Source organism: Danio rerio, chromosome 6 (assembly GCF_049306965.1).
Source record: "Danio rerio strain Tuebingen ecotype United States chromosome 6, GRCz12tu, whole genome shotgun sequence".
In the NCBI taxonomy this organism is placed as follows: domain Eukaryota; kingdom Metazoa; phylum Chordata; class Actinopteri; order Cypriniformes; family Danionidae; genus Danio; species Danio rerio.
The window spans coordinates 62583004-62607778 of record NC_133181.1 but is presented as its reverse complement, the minus strand read 5'-3'; the positions used below and the strand labels follow the sequence as shown (position 1 = coordinate 62607778).

The window sequence follows — 24775 nt, the reverse complement described above, 5'->3', positions numbered from 1 at the left end:
ACTGTCAAATTTGCGTAAACAACAACGCATGCAAAACAAATGCACATGAAATAGATTATTTATCACAACTCTCTGAGAAAATAAGAACGCATATACTGTTATTGCAATAAATTATGTTATTGTGTCCCTGATGGAGTTAAGCAGGATGATGTTCATGATCGATAATAATGCAGATAACACACTGCACACACTGATGCGGTACTTCAAAGAATACTAAGGTATAATCGTGGTGCATTTACTAAATCTTGCAGTGTTCTGGAGGAAGGAGAATGTGCGAGTTCACAAAGTCAAAACAGCTGAAATTTGTTAAGAACGAACCACTGAAGAAAGAAACGACACTCAGAAACGTGTGTGTGTGTGTGTGAGAGAGAGAGAGTGTGTGAGATTAGATAAGCCGTTATGCTGAATTTTCACTCGGCTGTAAAGTTTCTGTTGAGAGTTGCTGATTGGTGCAGAATTAAAGCGTCATGCTGATTATTATATCTCACCAACGGCTCTACACACACACACACACACACACACACACACACACCCACACCCTCTCTCTCTCTCTATCTCACACACACATGCGCACACACACTCTCTCTTGTACTCCCACTGTCACACATAGGCACGCACATGCACACACAAACCCACACACACTCTTTCTCTCTCTCTCTGTCACACACACACAAACCCACACCCTCTCTTTCACTCTCTTACACTTACACACACACACACACACACATGCTCATGCATGCACACACTCACTCTCTTTAACATACATATGCGCATGTACACAGATGTATACTCTCTTTCTGTTACACGTGCATGCATGCACGCACACACACACACACACACACACACACACACACACACACACACACAAATTCTCGTTCTGTCTGATGCACACACAAATCACACAGACACACACACTCACTTTTTCACTGTCTCACTCTCTCTCTATATATATCCATCACACACGCACACGCAGTAGAAGTGTAGAATTGGTGTAATGGTGTAATTCTGCCTGTGTCGTTCTCCATGTTCGGGGTTTTCCAGTCCTGATTTTTGATCTGAGTGAATGAGTGTGTTCCTGCGCCCTCAGGCAGAGTTTCTGCACATTACACAGCTCTATTTACAGAAGTCCATGTGAAATAAATCATATGACTGCTTTATTAGATGATCCACATGTGTCGTATGTTGTTTTTTAATATTATTAAACTGTTATTTAGATGGCGCGGCATAGTGGCTCAGTGAAGAAAGTCTCTAATTTGAGTCTCGGCTGGCTCAGTTGGTGTTTCTGTGTGGAGTTTGCATGTTCTCCCTGCGTTCACGTTGGTTTCCTCCGGGTGCTCCGGTTTCCCCCACAGTCTAAAGACATGCGGTACAGGTGAATTGGGTAGGCTAAATTGTCCGTAGTGTATGAGTGTGTGTGGATGTTTCCCAGAGATGGGTTGCAGCTGGAAGGGCATCTGCTGCGTGAAACAAATGCAGGATAAGTTGGCGGTTCATTCCGCTGTGGCGACCCCTGATTAATAAAGGGACTAAGCCGACAAAAAAATGAATGAATGAATGATTGTATTATGTTCATTTTGAATGTGGTTTCATTTTTACCGTGCTGCTCGTGTGGTTCTCCTGGAAGAGATGTTTGTTTTGTAATGTTTGTTTGTATTAAATGTCTTCATTGTAATATTAGTTTCATTTAGGTGAGAGTGTGTGTTTGATCTGTGTCTCGGTGGACGCGCCGTCGTCGTCTTCTGCTGCTCTTTAATTACTGTTTTATGATTTGCAGAGAGAGTTTGTATATTTGTGTGTGTGTGTGTGTGGGGGGGGGGGTTGCTCATGCATGTATTTGTGTGTCATGTATTGTGGAAATGTGTGTACTTTTTTGTGTGTGCGTGCATGTGTGTGTTAGTGCACGCATGTCTGTGTGTGTGTGAGTCAGCATGCATGGTTATGCGTCTACTTTCATGTGTCTGTTTCAGTGTGTTTATGCATCCATGCATGTGCTTCTGTGTGAGTGTGCGCATGTGTGTCAGTAAGTGTGCGTGCATGTGTGTTCATCTAAGCGTGTATGTGTATCTGTGTGTGCATGTTTGTGTGAGTATGTGCATGTGTCTGTTTATCTCGGTGAGCATGCATGTGTGTGTGTCTGTGTGTGTGCTCATGCATATATTTCTGCATCATATATTGTGGGAGTGTGTGTATTTTTGTTTGAGCGCATGTGTGTGTGTGTGCATGAATGTTTTTCACATTGTGTGTGTTTGCATGCATGTGTATGTGTCTATTTGCATGTGCCTGCAAGTGTGTCTGTTTCTGTGTGTGTGCGTGTGTCAATGTGTTTATGCATGCATGTGTGTGCTTCAGTGTGTGTGTGTGCGTGCGCGCATGTGCATTCATCTATGTGTGTATGTGTATCTGTGACTGTGCATCTGTGTGTGTGTGCATCTGTGTTAGCATGTATGCGTATGAGCATTTATGCGTGTGTGTGTGTGTGTGTGTGTGTGCAGTTGATGTGGGCTGACAGAAAATACATTTTGCACAGTATAAAGCCATTATGTCTATGGGATGTCCCCACAATTCACAAAAACAAACCTGTGTGTGAGAGAGACAGGGATTTCCTTTCTGTGTGAGAGTTTTGTCACTGTGTGTGTGTGTGTGTGTGTGTGAGCAAGAGTGAGGGAGTTTATCACTGTGTATGTGAGAGAAAATGAGTTTTTCATTGTGTGTATGTGTGTGTGTGTGTGTGTGTGTGTGTGTGTGTGTGTGTGTGTATGCATTACTGCTCCGCCCACTCAGACAAGTGATGGTTTGATTGACATGCGAGTCGACCAATTACAATAAAAGACAAAATAAAACAATTCACAAACAAGTCAAACACACACTCACATCTCACTCAGAGTTACGCACACACTCAGTCATACAAACTCACACAGTCACACACATACACCCCCCCCAAACACACACACACTGACTGACCCAGTATGATGAATGTATGGTTCTGTCATTTCCTCATCGTCTCTTTGCTGTACAGTAAGAAAAGGACAAACACTTGATTTCGTGCGTTATTTGGCTGATTTGTGCGACTCTTCAGAGGAAAGAGTCAATTTTCCAGCCGAGCGTGTCCATCAGTGCGGTGTCAGGAGGATCTGCAGTAAAGGCCGAGGCCGCGACAAATTGGAGCGAAAAACGACACGAGTGTGTGTCTGATTCTGCTCCTGCCAGGCCACAGCACTCACACACACACACACACACACACACACACACACACACACACACACACACACACACACACACACACACACACACACACACGCACACACACACGCACACGCGCGCACACTCACACACACAATCAGGAGTGTAAAAAGACAATTTCCCAGCGCGGCGCCACATTACACACACTAATCCACGAAGATGGAGAGCGTCTGAGAGCCGCAGAGCATCATGGGAGTCATGGGACATGTCTGTGCTAGGGCAATGTGATGATATTTATCATAAGGGCACAATAAAAAGTATCTCATATTATGTTTATAATGTAATCTAATGTAACGTAATGCAATCTAATGTAAATGGATCTAATGCGATCGAATGTAAAGTAATGCAATGCAATGTAACAATGTAATATAAAGTAATGTGATGTAATGCAATCTGATGTAATGTGGTTTAACGTAATGTAATGCAATGCAACAATGTAAGGTGATCTAATGTGAAGCAATGTAATGTAATATAATCTAATGTAATGAAACAATGTAATCTAATGCAATCTACTCTAATGCAATCTAATTCAACGTAAAGCAATGTAATGTGATGTAATGTGATGCAATGTAATCCAGTGCAATTCAACAATGTAATGTGATCTAATACAATGTAATGCAATGCAATGTAAGAATGTAATTTAATCTAATGTGAAACAATGTAATGTAACAATGTAATCTAATGCAATGTAATAAAATGTAATGTTATGAAATGTAATGTGATGCAATGTGATGCAATGTAATCGAATGTAATGAAATTTAATGTGAAGTAATGTGATGTGATCTAATGTAATGTGATCTAATGCAATTAATGCAATCTATTATAATGCAATGCAATGTAACAATGTAATGTAATCTAATGTGAAGCAATGTATTGTAATCTAATGTAATGTAACAATGTTATCTAATGTAATGTGATCTAATGTGATTTAATGCAATCTAATGTAATGCAATGCGATGCAATGTAATGTAACAATGTAATGCAATACAATGCGATGCAATGTAACAATGTAATGTAATGTGATGCAATGTAATGTAAAGTATTCTAATGTAACAATCTAATGCGGTCTATTGGAAAGTAATGCAATGCAATGTGACAAAGTAATTTAATCTAATGTGAAGTAATGTAATGTGATCTAATGTAATCTAATGCAATCTATTGTATTGTATCTTATGCAATGCAATGTAAAGCAATGTACTGTGACGCAATGCAATGCAACAATGTAATGTAATCTAATGCAATCTAATGTGACAATTTAATGCGACCTAATGTAATGTAATGCAATGTAAAGTAATATAATGCAGTGAAATCTAATTTAATGTAACCTTTTGTAATGCCATTAAATGTAAGGTAATCTAAAGAAATGTAATGTCATCTAATGCAATGCAATGTAATCTAATGTAATGTTAACTAATATAATGTAATCTAATCTAAAGTAATGTAATGCAATCTAATGTAAAAGAATGTAACAATCTAATGTAATGCAATGTATTGTAGTGTAATCTAAAGTAATGTAATCTATTGCAATATAATCTAATGCAATGTAATTGTTTATTTCAAGGTGTCACAAAACATAATGTAATGCAATGTAATGTAATGCTATATACAGTAATCTAATGCAATTTATTTTAATGTAGTACTATATAATATAATGTATTTGTTTATTTTATGGTGTCACAAAATGCATTGTTTACGTTTGTAGCACAGTAGTTCATAATGGGACATTTGAGCAGCGAATATATATAGATATAGATACATGGATGGAGAAACTAAAATGTTTATTTCATATTATGTTGTTAATTGTCAATTATTAAATGTAATGTAATACATAATGTAATCTAATGTAATGGATAAAGCTATTATTATTTTTTTATTATATTTTTTTATTATTTATATAACATTTATACATTTTTAACTCACACATGCAGGGGTGCACAAATTAATATGCATCTGGATTAACGACATCTGCCAGAAAACCCCAGGAAATCTTCAAAACCGGGACTCCAGAGGCTCAAAATAGAGATGAAACCATTACAGATATATCCTCATCAATTATTGAACATGCCTGAATATGTGGGTGATAATCTGGATATGCACATGAGCTGTGATTGATTCAGATATCAGAGACGATCACTCAATCATCAGTGTCTGATTCAGAGTTAATAAGTGATTCTTTCTTCATTTGTTGAATCGTATTGGAAGGAAACGATTGTCTCAGATGTTGTATTCTGAACCCACAGAATCAGCACAAGATAAACTGATTCTATGGTGAGTTTTCAGAAGCAAGTAAATGTGATAATGCTGAATGATAATAAATGCTGAAATATTAAATATTAAAGTTTTTGACTTACTAAATTAATCTCAATTACAGTTGTACGATTAGGATTTAAATGTTTACATTCTAGCTTTATTATACTTACTATATACTATGACTACCACCAATAAAAAATACAATGATTTGAATATGTTATTTTTGATTATGTTTTTACTTAAGATTGTCATCAAGGGAAAAACCTCCTGTACAAAACTTTATGTAAAAATAAAATAAAATGATAAAATAAAAAAGAAGACAAGACAGAAATAAATAAATAAATAAAAACAAAAAAGTAAAAAATTTAAACAAAAAAACCCCCACAAAATAAAATATTAAATAAAAAAACAACAAAAAATAAAAATCAAAAACTAGAAACAAACAATCAAAAAAGAAATAAACAAACACAAAATAAAAATAAAATAAAACAAAACAAATAAGCTAAAAAAACAAACAAAAATAAAACAAAAACAGAACAAAAAAAAAACAAAACAAAAATAAAAACACAATAAAAACAAAAAAACTAATTAAAACAAAAAAATTTATAAAAATAAAACTTAAAATAAAAACCAAACTAAAAATAAAACAAAAATTAAATAAAACCGAAACAAAAAAACTAAACAAAAAAATGAAATAAAAATAAATAAAAAAACTAAATAAAAAATAAAACATAAAAAATAAAATATAACAAAACACAAAAAAATAAAAAAAAGAAGAAAATAAGAAATGTCCAGAAATCTTGTTGTTTTGTCACTCGATCTGTACCATATCTGTAGTTGTAAGCAGGGAAAGTTAATGGACCAGCATTAACAGAGCATTGACTGAATAACTAGCCTTGACCGGTCAGTTTCCACAGTAACTCTGCGCTGTGTGTAAAACATGCTGATCTCACACTCGACCGTCCTGGACTCTTCAGGGGGTGTAACACAGAAAGTTTCTTATCTCAGGTCTTAAAGAACCAAGTCTCTTAGATTCTTTCAAAAACTCTTTAATTTCATATTTTAAAAAAAGAGTCGATCATTTTAATATTTAAAGTTCCTCTGTAGTCATATTGTGTAATGAGGCAGATGGAGAATGAAGAGCTGCTGTTCTACACTGGAAAAAAACATCTGTTAATGAACAGTTTCTGTGGATGGCACGGTGGTTCAGTGGTTAGCACCGTAGCCTCACAGCAAGAAGATCGCTGGTTTGAGTCTTGGCTGGGATGGAGTAAATACAATCAAGAAAAAGATGTGACTGAAATAAAGTGTTTTATTGTTTGCAGAGTCTAACAGTATTCATGTACACTAACTGAATGAGAAAAACAAATCAGTAAAATTAATCATGGTTAAGGTCACAAATGGTACAATGTCTATGTACCTGAATGCTTTAAAAATGATTATACAGTCACAGTCATCAAGAACACATGCAAATGATCAATGATTATACAAACTCAACATTGTGCATATCCTGCAATGTGACTATTGTTAATGATCACATTGCGTTATTGATGCTGAAACTGTAAATTGTGCAGCCCTACAGTGAAGCTTAATATTTCTAGGAGGTATAGTCTCTCACCTTGTCCTAACACATGATGCTGAAAGATTACAGTTAACAGCAATTGCACCAAAACTATTTTTTGTTTGTTTGATTTGTATTTTTATTCAATTTAATTTTTTGTTTTGTTTTAAATTTTCTGTTTTGTTTTTTTATTTTATTTGTATTTTTTTTTTTTTTTAGTTTTTTTTATTTAATTTTTTGTTTTGTTTTTATAAAACATTTTTGGTCTTGTTTTTTCATTTTATATTACTTCATTTCATTTTTATTTTTTGTTTCGTTAAATATTATATTTAATATTATTTTAGTTTTGTTTTGATTTTTTTGTATTTTATTTAATTTTTTTGTTTAGTTTCGTTTTTAGTTTTTTTTTTGTTTTTGTTTTCATAAAAATGTTTTGTTTTGTCTCGTTTTTATTTTAGATTACATTTTATTTTATTGCTTTTTTTGTTTTGTTTTTATTATTTTTTGTTTTGGTCTATGCCAAACACAGCAGGACAAAAACATTTAAACACCAGAGTTTACCATTATGTACGCACCCTAAACAAAATAGTAAAGGCTTTTAATCTAATGAACACAAATTTCAGCTCTTTAACATTATGAATAGTCTAATGAGCGGCTGATGTTGTTAGTTTGCACTGAATCTCAGATCTGACTTCCATGTTCAAAGAGTCTGCTAGTTATTTTATTTTCAAGATCTGAGCTGAACTATCTGGTGCTGCTGCTTTCATTCATTCATTCATTCATTCATTCATTCATTCATTCATTCATTCATTCATTTTCCTTTTGCTTAACCCCTTTATTTATCAGTGGTCGCAGAGTGAAATGAACCGCCGACTATTTCAGCATATGTTTTACACAGTGGATGTGCTTCCAGCTGCAACCCATCACTGGGAAACACTCATACACTCATGCATTCACACACATACATTACGCTTAATCAATTCCCCTATAGCGCATGTGTTTGGACTGTTGGGGAAACCGGAGCACCCGGAGAAAACCCACATCAACACGGAGAGAACATGCAAACTCCACACAGAAACGCCAATTGACCCAGCCGAGACTCAAACCAGCGACCTTCTTGCTGTGAGGTGATAGTGCTAACCAGTAAGCCACTGTGCCGCCCTGCTGCTGCTTTCAGTATGGCGATAAATGTCACGTAAAATGTGTTTAATTGGGAGAATAATTACCCTAATTACCCTAGTGAAGCCTTTACATGTCACTTTAAGCTGTATAGAAGTGTCTTGAAGAATATCTAGTCTAATATTATTTACTGTCATCATGACAAAGAGAAAATTAATCAGTTATTAGAGATGAGTTATTAACACTATTATGATTAGAAATGTGCGATTAGAAATATACAGGAGGGTGAATAATTCAGACTCCAGCTGTCTGTGGGTTTTCTGCTGATGTGAACTCTCAGACTGAGGAGTGACTGAATGCTCTCGTCTGATTGGCTGAGCACAGCATGAGCTTTGGCTTATTACACAAAACAACAACAACAGGTTAATTATTGAGTCTTTCAGTTAGAGCTGAGAGAGCACTGATAGCTGCTCAGCAAATGCACAAGTTGACCCGTACAGAACAACATTAAAATCACCTATCAATATCTCTGCAACGACATACATCCCATAATCCATCCAGATTATCTTTAAAAACAAGTCACATTCACAGTGCTCAGCATAAAGGAGTTCAACCCTCACACATCTCTCTTCTAAATCAACATGTTTATTTACATTATAATATTTGAGCACATACATTAGATTAGTCAGAACATCAGTCGAATATTTGCAGATTATTAGATTATCAGACATAATTGTAGGAAACCTCTGTGGTGATGTGCGATAATGGTACTTAAAGGGCACCTATTGTGCAGAAATCCCCTTAATAAGGGGTTTAACCCCAGTTGTGTGTCAGCAGTGTGTGAATATCTCCAGCCTCTGATGGTCAACATGAATTAATTCTATTTGTTCTAATCAGACTTGATGAAGAAAACACTTTGATTGACATTCTCCCTTTGTACGTGTCATCAGTAGAGGAAAGCCCCGCCCACTAGTGCCCATCTCTCCATCATTAGCATAAGCAGCAGCCCTGAGTGAGAAGCAGCCGTCTGTCCATTAGCCATTAGAGCAGTGGTGGGCAAACTACGGTCCGTGGGCCATATGCTGAACACTTTCATCCGGCCCGTGAGGGAGTTTTTAAAATGCGGCTTCTGAATAACGGTTCGGTTCAGAATTATTAAATTAATGATGCAATTACAAGTGAACGCCACGTGATGGCAGTATTGCACGCAGTACAGCTAGCGCAACCAGTAGAATTAGAACACACTCTTAAATATTAAAATGCACTCGACTGTTAACGACTGAAAATGAGTCAGGCACCAAGAAGAAAAATTGACTCTGTATGTGGTGCGTTTAAGAAAGAATGTACAACAAAATACTTATTCACCAATATTAGTATGTCTAATATGCCAAGAAAGTATTGCTGTTTTTTAGGACAACAACCTAAGGGGCTGATCACATGCGTTTTAAGAGGCGCCTCTTTTGAATGGTTTACTAACCACCGTGAGGGTTTTGCGCGCTGCTTTATGCGCCCTGCACGCCTCGCATTTTAACCGCCTGCTGCACCTCGCGTTTTTGCCATAGCAGACTCCAGACTCTAACACCCTTGTGAAGAAAGGGGACCAGGCTCATTGTTCAAATTAACACACTCATAATAACATGACTTGGAATAACAAAGACTAAGGGCCCTATCATACACCCGGCACAGTGTGGCGCATGGCGTGGCGCAATAGTCTTTTGGTAGTTTCAGCTTGGCGCAAGAGTTGTTTTGAGGTGTTGCGCTACGCTGTTTAAATAGCAAATGCATTTGCGCTTAGATAAGCGCCTATAGACGTTCTGGTGTAAAAAGGAAGGCGTTCTGAGGCGGACCGCTGGCGCGTTGCTGTTTTGAGAAACTATAATAGATCTTTCATTAGACCAAAACTAACCTGGTCTAAACTCCAGCGCAGAGTTGCACCTCGCTTACACACTGCTTAATACACACAAGAGAGCAATAGGCAAATATCTTTACATATGAAAAAATGTAAATATTAAGGATATATATAGGATATAATAAGAATAGATATAGAATATAAATATAAAGGATTAAAATATTACAAAACATATTATTTTCTAGCCTACATAAATATGAAAAACCACTGCTTTTATGTCTTCTTCATCTCGGGAGGCTTTTTCAGTTCATTCATAACAGTTTGCTTTTGTATAATGTTATTATTATTAGCAGTATTATTTATTATATCCATATTTATATCTGTTTTATTAAAACAAGCTTAGATTTGCCAACCTGTCAGGTTTAAGACCATATGGGGCACAGCATGTGTTTTAGGATATAACTCAGGTTTTTGAGCACATTTTGTTATTATTGTTAATTTATTCGTCTGCTGGAAATTAGAACTGAATTTATAGCTTTGAAGCGAATATTTGCGCTTAACAAACGAAATTATTTATTTATAGGCTAATTGATGTCTGTGTGTAAAGGTTTCCCGATCCAAGAGTGAAGTGAAAGTAGATCCATTATCTCTCATTCTCACGCAGTAGATGCTCTGTTTAACTGTTTTCTGTTTAAAAACTGTGAACTGTTTGCTTGTGAAATGCTCAGTTTTTCCACTTACTCTTACTTTGCGTCCTGTAAATAGCGAATGCGCTCTTGGCGTGACGCAGCTGACTCTTAAAGGGAATGGGAGATGAGACTCTAATTGGTTTATTCTCAAAACACACCTATAACTCATTAATAAACTCAACCCTTTTAGACCATGTGCCACGGCACAAGGCAGATTTTCCGTTCTCAAATTAGCAAAAACGCGTCCTGACACACCCTGAAAGCGTTTGCGCCCTGCGTTTTGCGCTCTGCGCATGGACCGTCAAAATAGAGCCCTAAGATTCTTCTTCCTTTTTTATCTCATAGTTTTGTGAGTGCAAATTAGATTATTGTAAATTTGACTGAATAATAAACTTTAAAAATTATTTGAATGTGTTAATATGAGATTTTTTTCTACCAGACAATATCTTTTCTATTCTTCACTGTAAAAAAAATACATTATTATTATTATTATTATTATTATTATATTTTATAAGGGATTATTTTATGGTTTTATGATGACTGATAAGTAAATATAAACAGCCGTGCAAATTAATTTGACTTGTAAATTTGACTTAATATAAAAACATCTGTTTTGTGTTGATGTTACATGTTTCTGTCGGATATTACATGTTCCAGCATGCATACTGCCACTATAAATAAAAGTTATTTTTTGGCGAATTTGACATGTGGCCCTTCACTTGGTTTGCAAAACTTGATGTGGCCCTCGGGTCTAAAAAGTTTGCCCACCACTGACTTAGAGTGTTTGAGCTGCTGAAGATAATGTCAGCATAGACTAAGAGGATTATAGATGTGGAGTTTCAGATGAACAGCGACAGGAGCGACAAACTAACAGAAGTATGAACACACACTCACACTTAAGCACACATGCACAGCACTGACAACACACACACTGCTGTTTGACATCTGTCACTATGATGATGCATATGCATTTGTAGCTCCGCCCTCTTCTGAAAAGAGCACATCTCATTTGTATTTAAAGCAACAGTCACCAAAGGTCACAATTAGCATCTAAGCCTGAAAGGGTCAGTTTCAGAGAGCTGGAGGACACTATCTGTGAGCTCAAACTTCACTACACACTCTAGAGACATCAGAGACACATTTTACAGCTTGTACATCAGAGTTGCCAGATTGTGTGGTTTTGAATTTGACTGTGCGGGTAAAAAATGGCTTTGTTAGGTTGACAAAATTTAGGCCGGTTTTGAAACAACTTATTCAACAAAACAGAACTGTGTGCTCCTACTCCATTCAGTTAGTAGAGACCAGTGCATAGCACAAACCTCTTGAGCCCACCCGCAAGATGTGGTGATGGAAAGCTGTAGCAAAATCTGACTCCCTGGATGAATCCGACTCCCCTTTGCGTGCACACGCAACACAACATGACTCTTTAATTGATAATTTTTTCCACAATTGACAGCAAGAACAAGCATTGTCTGATTGACAAGCAGCACCTGATATGTTCAAAAGAATTTAAAACGCCAAATAGGACAAATGTATAACCAATTTCGACAGTAAAACACTCTATTGGTAGTGTAATCTACACAAAGTGTGTGGGTGAGAGCTTCAATGTGATCCAGTTATGTTGTGGTTCTGTGACTGCTGGTGTTGGTTGCTGTATGGATAAAAATTACGACAGTTAAAGTAACTATATTAATTTAAATTAATTAAAATTTAATAAAACGTTAATCTTTTATTTTGTGCGATTTGGACAGCTTTTTGGCTGAAAAAAAGTCAGCTATATTTGGCAACACTGCTCTCTTTTAAGCAGAAGAGTGGTCGAATGCTGACCAATGGCCGACCGGCTTTAATGTGCTCACGCTGGACTAATCCATCAGTTATTACAGTCAGTTCATTCAGCACAAAACACACGTCTGTTTTCACATTCACAAGCACGTTAATCTCATTCCCACAAGAGGAGAACCATGAGAACGAGACGCACGAGGATCTCAGATGACTATTATTAACATTAGTGCTGCACAACATTGGAAAAATCTGACATTGCAATGGTTTTTTCTGTGATATACATTGCGATACGATTACAGTTTCACCAGATAAATAAATGGCTCGATTCGGTTAAGAATTCAGGTACAAAAAAATGAATAATCAAATGTAAAATAGCACTACATAGCATCTTCAGTGTAAAAAAAATAATTATTAAAGTTTTAAACGATACAAACTTTCCCGAGTCTGAACGATTTAAACTCTCTTGATATGCTCACACAGTCACAGGCCTTAAAAGCATGTAAATGATCAACATTTGCTCCATTATAATGACTCCAACTGTGGCTCCTGGTCAAATATAATCCCAAATCAACGCTGCAGATTATGTGTGACTATTGCGGACGCACACATTGCGATATCGATGCTGAAAGCATATATTGTGCAGCCCTAATAAGCATTATATTCAGTATAATGAAAAACACACCATCTAGAGTTAAAGACACTACAGTAAACTAGTGGTAGAAAACTAAATCCAGTTTGGTTACTTCAAGTAAAACGAATGTTTAAACAACTAAATCATAAATCCAAGACACTTGAAATGTACGTTGTCTTTATGAATTCCTTATCCAAAGAACACAGACACATTAACTACCCCTGAAGCACTTTTGGTTTGATTTTGGATTTAAAACGAATGTTTACTTGAGTTCAGCAACCGCAGATGGCAAAGAAATAACTTTAAAAGACATGAATGTACAAAACCAACTAAAATCAAAGATTAAAAAACAACAACAATGACATCCAGGAGCTAAAACACTGCAGTTTCAACCTGTTATTAGGATTAAATTCAGTACAAAAACAATACAGACAGCCAAAATCTGCAGTTTCAGGCAGTTCATATTAGCAGAGTATTTGGTGTAACAAGTAAACAACAACAACAACAACAACAACAACAACACATCTTTCAATAATATTTCTAAGTGTAATATTTTATCTTTTCAAAACTCACTTATTTTCTGAATGTCACGATCATTGAGTTCTGCAGCCGTTGCCTCTGTTTGTTGGTTTTTGCTTGTATTATTAGTCTGCATTTAGCAGAACCACCAACTATTCCAGCATATGTTTTACACAGTGGATGCCCTTCCAACTGCAATCCAAGTACTGGGAAACACCCATACAAACTCATTCACACACACTACAGCTAATTTAGTTGATCAGTTCCCCTATAGCGCATGTGTTTGGACGGTGGGGGAAACCAGAGCACCCGGAGGAAACCCACGCCAACACAGGGAGAACATGCAAACTCCACACAGAAACACCAACTGACCCAGGTGGGACTCAAACCAGCCACGTCTTGGTGTGAGATCATAATGCTAACCACTGAGCCACCGTGCCACCCAGTACGATTACTTATTTAAAACACAACAAATGTTTATTAGAGGAGTTCAGCAACTGTAGATGTCAAAGAAATAACTTTTTTAAGTTAATGTACAAAAACAACTAAAAGCAAAGATTAAAAACATCAACAACAACACAGATAGGCAAAGATGCCTTACACGAGTCAAATCTATAGATGTTTTGAGGGCAAAAAAATCATTAGAATATTAAGCAAAGATCACGCATCAGTGGAGATTTCAAAATAATTATCATAACACTCCAAAATCAATCCTTCCCTGTTTTTACCCAACACAAGTACACACAGCGGCTTCAACTAAAAATGTGAAAAAGAATCTGAGAGTTGTGAATAACATGTTTCCAAAACAAAAGAGTTAATAATGTAGTTATCTGATGTGTACGCTTTACTTTTATAGTAACTAGGGGCGGATTAAACCAATAAGCAAGGTAAGCGGCCGCTTAGGGCCCCAGGAAATCTGAGGGCCACCAAATAACTATAAATACACTATAAATTATATATAGTTTTATAGTTTTTTAATGATTATTAATTAAACTAATTATTACATCTGGGCAAATGTGTCCCCTACCTTCAATCATGGAGAAGTCCAGCAGTCAAATCAGTAAAGATTTAATTTTACAAACGAAATAGATCATTCAGTATGTTTAGTTGTGAACAGTGGTGGAAAGAGTACTGAAAAATCATACTCAAGTAAAAGTACCATTACTTGCCTAAAAATGTAGTGCAGTAGAGTAAAAGTATATGTTGTAAATATTACTCAAAGTAGGAGTATAAAGTAGCCCTTTCAAAAGTACTCAAGAGTAGTGAGTATTAGGCTGTGAAAAGCTGATGTGTTTACATGTAATTCGTGGATGTGTGTGTGTAAACGTAACATTCTGTAGTGCATCGAGTTATTGCCCAGCAGACGCACAGCATCATAAGACATTAACATTAAATTAGATTTAGGTTGTGATGTCAGGTGACCAAAATTCAATGTCTAGCCAGCGTCTAAGGACAACACTATTTTGACGTCTAATAACAACGTTAAATGATGTTGATATTTGGTTGATTTTAGGTTGTTAGAAAGTGACCAAAATCCAATGTCGAGCCAACATCTTAAACCAACATCATAATGACGTCAAATACTGACATTTATTCATCAGGTGTAGCGACCAAAATCCAATATCTGATAGACGTCATGGTGGTATTGTTCACACAACATGATGTTTGGTTGGTTTTCGGTTGGACATTGACGTTGGTCTGACATTGAGTTCTGACGTCAGCCCGATTTTAATTTCAATTGAATTCACCTTTATTTGTATAGCGCTTTTACAATGTAAATTGTGTCGAAGCAGCTTTACATAGAAGATCATAGTCAATAACAAACAAAATGCAACGTCCCCACGACATTGGGGTACAACATCAATCTGACGTCATGTTGACGTCTTGTGCTTGCTAAGGCCATTACGGTCATCATACAGTAAACATCCGCCATCTTCTCATCAGTGACATCATCTAAACAGTCTCTGGGTCAGTGTGTGTGAAGATTCTGGACATCTTCTCAGACACTTTTAATGCTTCCAAACAGTTTGCTGCATTTATAAATCTCCCAGGTCTTGAGGAAGTTCATTATGGGTCGATTTACCTTCTATGTGTGATTTGATTGAACAGGAATCACAGAACTGACTTCTCTACTCCACATAGACAAGAAAGAAAAAATACAGTAGTGACTGCAGGATGAAGGACTGTAGTGGAGTAAAAGTACAGATACTGCATTGAACATGTACTCAAGTGAGAGTAAAAGTTCACATTTATAAAACTACTCAGTAAATTACAATTCCTGAGGAAAAATTACCTAATTACAGTAATTTGAGTATTTGTACACTGTAAACGATTTCTTGTTAAATTAACAGTAAGTTACTGGCAACAATTATCCAGTAGCTGCTGTATTTCATAAAACAGTAACATTACTGTAATACTAATTACATTAGTATTACATTTACTGTAAAATGTAATACATCATTTTATTGTTGTTGATTTTTACTGTAACACTAATTACAGTAGTGGTGCACATACTGCAAAACTGAAAACAGTATTTTATTGTACATTTTTACCATGAAGATCTACGGTATTTTAATGTTACTTTCATTATTACTGTATAGTATTTTACAGTTATTAAATGTTATTTTATTTTATTTAATAGTGCTACTTTATAATAGGTAAAAATGTTCAAAAATTGCACAAGTGTTATTTTAACTGTTCAAGACGTACAAGAAAAATAAAGAAACTGAAACTTTAACTTCACAATAAAGGTTTATTGTGTAAACCATGCTAAAACAGTAGCAATAATTCAATATAACAGAGCAACAGAACACTAATAAACAATTGATCCATAAAACCAGTCAACAATTAATGCATCAAAAATTATTACAATTTAAAAAAAGGTGAGAATACTGCTACAAGACAGGAAATGATGAAGGCCAAATGATGTGGAAAGGGACAGTGAAAAAGGGCAGCAACATGATGATGATCCTGCAAAAATGACAAGCAAAATCAATCACTGAAGTAAAAACTAATCATCCCTCAAACCATTTAATTCATTCAGAAACGAAACACTGCACTGCTGTTTAAATATATATATATATAGTTTGATATATATATATATATCAGTTATATAAAACAGTTTTTTAATTGTTTTTGTTGGTGAAATACAGTTTGTTGTCAATTCACAATTACACTAACGTTAATGGGGAAAAGATCAGCGGGCATTGTTCTTGAAGATCGCTAGTCAGGTGTCCACACAGGTGTGTAAAAAATAAAGTCTCATCTTAACTTAATGTCCGACTCTGTATAGCTTGAATATCTGATTCCATGATCACACTACTAGTGCTTCCACGGATTTAAGAGGGGTGAACACAGTTCATTCTGACTTTAAAAGGCTACATATTTAAAATTAAATAAATAAAATAATCTAATTTAACGTGACTAATGTTAATTAAATACTTTAAGGCTTTTAACATGTATAAATTCACTTCTAACTTACAGACAAGATTGCGTTAGAGAACATGAAAGCTGTGGGTGATTTTTAAAAAAAATAATGCTAATGATAAGCTACTGATATTTGGTTTGCATAAAACAAAGTAATCACTAAGCATTAATTTTTGGCAAATTCTGCAGAGAGGCTCAGCGACACGAGGAAATGTGTTAAAGTTGAGTAGAGAACTAAAGAGCAGTCTAGCCTACTTCATGAAATGTTTGTGGTAATATTCTGCAGTCAATTCATATTACTGTATTTCAATATGCAGCAGTGATGGCATGTCAGCGAGACAAATAAACATTTTATCGAGTCATTTCATACAATTTATTTATTTATTTTTTTTTTATTAAAAAAATTATACGAAAAAAAGTATATTTTAGTATACGAACACCTCTCCAGTGACATTTCCTCAAACTAAATCATCATAACGTTACTGTGCACAGCATCAGTAAAACGTTTAGAATAATTTAAATACTTAATTTTTTAAAACAGTAACTGCTGATTACAAACTAACATTAAAGCTAAGCTTACAGAAATCCTGTATGCATGACAATATAAAGATGTATTACTCACTGATGTCGAAGCACTTCCAGGTCATCAGAGATGTAGACAGGACAGAATGTGTGCTATCAAATGAGCTCTTGTGCAGCCTTTGTTGGACATCCAGGTAGTATGTTCACCCACACTGTAAGAAACAAAAACAGAAATAATTTATTAAAATGTGAGGGATAGTAAACATGTTTGGTCTACAGAGAGAAGAAAATTTTTACTTTAAGCATTGATCCTAATGAATCTATTTCTGAACTACATTTAACCTTATCACGGAAACAGCATTTTTGAGATTTTAGACCAGGGGTGCTCAACCTTGTTTGCTTTAAATTAGAATTAAAACAATAAATCTCTATGTCAAATAAAATACTTCAGATCTAAATAAAGCAGGTGTTTTTACCTAAAGGTTCCTTCCCTCCAGTTAGTTTGGCTGCAAATCCCTCCACATCTGTGCTTTATTCGGTTCTTGTCTTAAGAGTAACTGGTGTCGCATTCCAGGTCCATCACAATCTGGGCTAGAAGGACAATATGACAAAAGACAAGACACATATAAATAAAAGTCTCAGAATAAAATATTTAAAAGGAATAGTTTACTATTTTGTTACTATTTACTCCACGTGTTTTAAACTAGTTTGAATTTCTGTTAAACACTAAAGCAGATATTTTTAAGAATGTTAGTAACCAGTAACTATTGACATCCATATTTAAACCAAATTTCTTTAAAAAATATGAGTTTGTGTTCAACGGAACAAAATAAATATTTAACTATTTTGAAACAAGTGGAGAATGCCAGAGATGCTATTATTTTCATTTTTGGGTGAACTGTCCCTTCTGTGAACAAGCAGAATCATTATGCCTTTGGATTCAGTGATTCTCTTTTACATTTTCCCACTATGAAACGATAGCTTCAACATGCAATCCATGTTAAGACAAAAATGAATAGCATAAAATAACATATTGAACTAAACTTACAGTTTCCAGGCTGTTTGAAAAAAAATCAAACAAACACATATGCCCAGTAAAATTGCTAATAAACACAAAGACAACAGTTATAGAAAAAAATGTTTGTCTAATATTTACTCAGCACTTGGTAGGCAAATAGCATAGCCGTGGCTGTTTTAAAACCAGATTTTTTTATCTTAAGAACTGCTGGAAGAAGAAAAAGAGGTTGTACATGAAACTCCTCACAACAAATCTGTGAACAACTTGACATTTAAAAATCTAATCAAAATGAGGAAGACATCAACATTACCTTGAATAATCAAGTGAGGAGTGATTGGTAGCATCAGTTTTTCAACATCAATTACTGTAGCTGAAAAACAGATAAATATAATAAGAGTAAAATAAGACTTAACATAAATTAATCTAAATCTATGGTACAACTATACCAATCTGTATGGGGTTAAAATACATTTGTACACAAATCATTCCCTGACCCCATCAATTTCTCTTAGAATAGGACGGATATATACATATATATATATATATATATATATATATATATATATATATATATATATATATATATATAGTGATAATGACTTTGGCTTATATCTGTGTACTCAGAACGTACACTCACCTCAGGTACACCTGAACACCAAAAAATAAATGTACAGTTAATGACACACTATACATCAAGCTCATTAACATTATTGAGAAATAGACAATTAATATGTATTTTGTTAATATTAACTTTAGCTTAAAATAATTCAACTGCATTTAATTTTCAGCTCCATTTAATAAAACAGTTAAGACTCATTTCATTATGAGTTTAGTTTAAATAACTAACTTACAGTTGAAAAATTTTACCATAATGATAGCTTAGTCATAATGACTATGTGAAGACCAGAGCTTACCTTAACGGTAAACGTTTAACTTTTCATGGTGACTTCGCCTTCATCTCAGTGTTATGCTGAAATAGAGAATGCATTAATGCAGTTACAATAAGTTAAAGTTATGTTTTTTTCAGGTAACTTAACGTATGGTCAAAAACTCACTCAAGATAAACTCACTGTATCTAATACCTCGCAAACACTACAATGACCGCCTGGCGTCTGTTATTTCTTGTTTAAAATACCATTTGTTAACGGACAGCGTGACAAAACATAAGTACCTAACGTTACAACTAATGTCACTTGGTTAATTCTTTTAAATTACACACACAATACACAGAAATATATACAAAACAATCCTTCAACGGACAGAATTTGACTTTAAAACACTTACCGGGGATGAATTCGCTGGATGAAAGACGACAGTTGAATTTCAAATTAGGAGAGCCGTTGCCAGCAGGTCGAGTCGTGTCCGTTCGGTTCTATGAATCGGCTCCTTAGTGAACAGTAAAGATTTGAATCCCCCTAAAACCGATTCCTTTTTGTAGATTCATTACTATTTCGTTATACTGCTTGGCCACACGCATTTATACACTAATTATACACTAATTGCATATTACTGAATGTGCTTGTGAACACGTGTGATCAAATAATTCCCGAGCAAACGGTTCAATACGATTCAGAGTCGCTCGAGTGCTGAACCGAACCAGTGCAAACGTGATATTGATTACAATATAGTAACATTGTTTTTTATTCACTTTACCAGCGAAATTATTACATATATCTGACCTTGACAATAAGAATAAAGTTCGTTTGAAGTGTTTTGAGAATTAATTTTTTTTCTCCCAGAATTCATTTCACATCAACAAGCAAATGGTAATGGCGGATGAGAAAGCCCAGCTAATATTATAAATATTGCGTTTAATATGTCACGAAATGAAATTTTAATAGTGTTTCATGCGAGAATGTAGTTCTTACAAACTCAAATCTGTGGTTTATTTATAGATATCATGTGTAAATTTTAAGCGTGCTTTGCCGATAGCGGAGATTCTGACCTCCAGGGTGTCCATCATCACTCATGTATCCGGCGAAACGAGCTTATAATCGGCTAGACATGTGAGACTTTCCCCGGTCTTAGATGGCTTTATAATGAATGTGTTATGTAATTTAGTTTTAACCGTTTTTCATGCGGGAATGTAGTTGTTTTAAACTCAAGTCTGTGGTTTATTTATAGAGATAGTGCGTATTTTATAATATTGTTTTGAAAATGCGGAGATGTGACCTCCATGGTGATGACGGGTGCCCAATCCTCATGAATCCGTCTAAAGCAGGCTGGTCATTCTGACATTTAAGCTGACTTTGGTTTCATGAATCAATTACTTTTGTTCCAGTTTACGTTTTGGTTAAGCACAAAGTTATGTTGATTAAAATGATTTAATGTTTTCATGTTAACCTTATAAAATTAAGGTGCAGTACACCCAAAAATGGAAAACCAGGGGACAGTTTTATGCACTGAACAGTCTGAAGAAACTGGTTATTTTATTTTTCTTCACAAAATACTTTGTCAAAAAATAAAATAAACATAATAATAATAATATAAAGTGTGTGTAGAGTTTTTCATGGTCATTTGCAGTACTGTATTTAGATGCACAGTAACTGATTTTTCCCCAAATTCATTGTAAAATCTGCAGTAGCATACTGTTAATCATGTTCACAGTATGGAAATGTTGAGAATACATTATCATGCTGTGAAAACAGCAATATATACAGTAACACACTGTGCACAGCTTATACAGTAAACAACTGTTGAGAAATGCAGTATAATACTGTGAAAACAACAGAAATCGTTTACAGTGTAATTAGTACTGTACACAACTGGTTGTGAATTCATCTTAATGAAACAAATCGTTTCAAAGGTTCTACAAGGTGCTTTACATGTTATTATTATTTAGCATGAAGATAAAATGTAAAAAAGAGATTGAATGATAAAAGAACAAAACAGCAAAATAATAATAAAACAATTTAAGTGCAAAAGGTGCATTTTAAATCTTTTGGCCCCCTGGCTGGAATTGTTTAGGGCCCCAAAATCACTAAATCCGCCCCTGATAGTAACACAATAATATCTTGTTGTAATTAAAAAAGACTGCAAGAAAGAGCCCGATTACATTTACATCCTACAAATTTATTACAAAGAGTGTACAAGAGTTTTACAGAGCATCAAATATGCACACAGAAGAGAAAAAAAAATTACTAAAAAAACAATAAATAATATAAAATCATGTGTTAAGCAAAGATCATACTGAAACAGTGCGTGTGGTTGCGTCATCTTACGTACGCACACACACACACACACACACACACACACACACAAACACTCAGCGGGAGAGTTGCAAAGTGTGAAGCTTTAAAACATTATTAAACATCAACACAAACCACTTCAACAACACTGTAAAATATAAAAGTATAACACACGCACACACACACACGCGCACACACACACACACACACACACACACACACACACACACACACACAAGAAAACAGAAATTGCTGCCACGATTGAACACGAGCTTCTCATCAAAACACACACACACACACACACACACACACACACACACACACACACACACACACACACACACACACACAAGAAAACAGAAATTGCTGCCACGTTTGAACACGAGCTTCTCATCAAAACACACACACACACACACACACACACACACACACACACACACACACACACACACACACACACACACACACACACACACACACACACAGCTCTACACGTAGCATCTTCATACACCGTCTCATAAACACATACATAACGCGCCCAGACCAGCAGCTCCTCATTCGCGTTAATGTCCGCTTATAACGCACTTATGAAGGTTTGACTCACCCTGGTTATTTGTCGTAATGTCAGTGTCAGCATGGTTGAAATGAAGCTCCTCAACTTCTGCAGCTTCTGCCTTCACACGCTGTTACTCCGTCGCCTAAATGACAGCAGCGGATTGCCGACGCGCGAGGCATCATGGGGAATGTAGTGCAGTTCACTGTGCTGGACTACAAACTGACGTCACGGCGGACACAAACTGAGGCGCTCTTTACGTCTCACTTAATTTTTTCTCTTCATGTTTAAGAAAATGACAATCGACTGCATTGATGTGCAGACATCAATGCAAATCTGATTTATTCATCTTTAAAACAATGCAAATGTCTCAACTGACAAAAAAATGACACTTATAACTAGTTTTAAGGTTCACAAATGTATTATTCAATATCAATAATAATATATTTTCTATTATTAATTTAAAAATAAAGACTATTTTGCTTGTTTTGAGGAAAAACTCACTTCATTTTGACTCTTTAATTCTGAAATTAAGACTATATTTTGAGCTTGTCAAGTCTAAGCTTCTTGATTTAAGCATTTGTAGATATTTGCATTAGAAAGAGACAAAAACTCCAAGTAAGACAAGCATTTGTTGCAGCGATAACAACAATAACAATCAAGAACAGCGGGACACACAGCTCAGATTTACTCGTTTATTTCTGATACATTATTTACACACATTTTACCCATGTTTACTGTACACAGCATCCAGCAGTACTGCATCCACAGACGCTCCTGATTCACAGACTAATCGGTTGTCCAAACATAAAGAAAGACGGATCCGGTACATTACTTTCTAAACAACTGAAAGAGGGCAAATAAAGGAAAATCAAACAGGATTATAAACAATGTCTGTGTATTACTGCTGTGTTTAGTCTCTTCAAGCTATATTCAGAGTAAATTATGGAAGCCCTGAACAGCACGGTGAAAAGAAAAGGAAAACATGTTGGGTAGTGAGGAAAAAATATCTCATTATACTGACTTAGCATCTCAAAGATACAACTTGACATCTCAAAATAATGACTTAATATCTCAAAATAAAAACGTAATATTTCGACATAACAATATTGTGAAAAAACAACTTAATATCTTGAAAAAAATGAGATTTTTTGTTTTAACAATGACTTAATATCTCAAAATAACAAGATATTATGTCATAATGTGGACTTTTTATCTCAATATAATGACTTAATATCTTGTCATTTTGAGATATTATGTCATAATGATGACATATCTCGAAATAACAGCTTAAAATACAAGAAAATATGTCGTGATGACAATTTATTATCTCAAAATAACAACATAATATCTCTTTATTTTTAAATAAATTGTTATTTTGAGATATTCAGTCATTATTTCAAGATAATAAATTGTCATTATGACCTAATATCTTGTTATCTTGAGAAGTTATTATTTAGAGATAACTTGAATGACTTAATATCGTGAAAATAACTACTTATTATCTCGAAATGACAATGTAATATCTCAAAATACTGAGATTAGTCATAATAATGAATTAATATCTCAGAATAACAAGATATTGTGTTGTAATGATGACTGATTATCTCAAACTAATGACATGATATCTCTAAAGACTTAACATTTCGAAATAACTTCTCGAAATTACAAGTTATTTTGTCATAACAACAACTTAATGTCTTGAAATAATGACTTAATATCTCAAAATTACAACTGAATATCTCAAAATAATAATATAATTTTGCGAAACATAAACTAGGCAAGTTATAGGCAAAAATAATAAGCTTTTATGTCATAATGATGACTTATTATCTCAAAGTAATGACTTAATATGCCAAAATAATGACTTAATATCTTGAGATAATGAGTTCTCAATATAACGAAACATTGTCGCAGTAGTGACTTAATATCTTCAAATAGTGACTAAATCTCTCGAAATAATGAGATATTATGTCATAATGACGACTTATTTCAAAATAATGACTTAATATCTCAACATAACAAGATTATGTCATAATGATAACTCATTATCTCAAAGTACTGACTTAATATCCCAAAATAACGACTTAATATCTTGAAATGACGACTTTTCAAAATAATGAGATATTATGTCACAATAACGTCTTAATATCTTAAAATAATGACATAACATCTTAAAACAACAAGATATGTCATAATGACAATTTATTATCTCAAAATACCAACATAATATCTTGTTATTTTGAGAGAAGTCGTTATTTCGAGATATTAGATCATAAATTCAAGATAAATTGTTATTATGACATATCTCATTCTTTTGAAAAGTTATTATTTCGAGATATTAAGCCGTTACTACAAGAAAATTTGAACAAATTCATATCTTGAAAACGTAATATCTCAAAGTATTAGATATTATGTTGTAATAATG

General features: G+C 34.7%; 1 protein-coding gene and 1 long non-coding RNA gene across 5 annotated transcripts in view; both read right to left on the bottom strand.

Moving 5' to 3' along the window:
* Positions 1-22504, bottom strand: part of shmt2 (serine hydroxymethyltransferase 2 (mitochondrial)) — a 63826-nt gene extending 41322 nt beyond the window's left edge. For 2 of the 3 annotated variants that reach the window (XR_012407153.1, XR_012407154.1), the window contains exon 1: positions 22399-22504. Coding sequence is in view for 1 of the 3 variants with exons in the window: in NM_001123374.1 (NP_001116846.1) it covers positions 22399-22431 (33 nt within the window). In the remaining 2 variants the exon portion in view is untranslated. 3 annotated transcript variants of the gene reach the window in all.
* LOC141386391 (uncharacterized) lies at positions 15957-20123 on the bottom strand. Of its 2 annotated transcripts, XR_012408325.1 has the most exons (6): positions 19891-20123; positions 19521-19576; positions 18917-18976; positions 18065-18179; positions 17689-17800; positions 15957-16610 (listed from the first exon to the last, which is right to left on the bottom strand). It is a non-coding gene; the product is annotated as an uncharacterized lncRNA (long non-coding RNA). The 2 variants fall into 2 exon arrangements; XR_012408324.1 differs by lacking the exons at positions 19521-19576; positions 19891-20123 and having other exon boundaries at positions 18917-19139.
* Positions 22505-24775: the final 2271 nt, after the last annotated feature.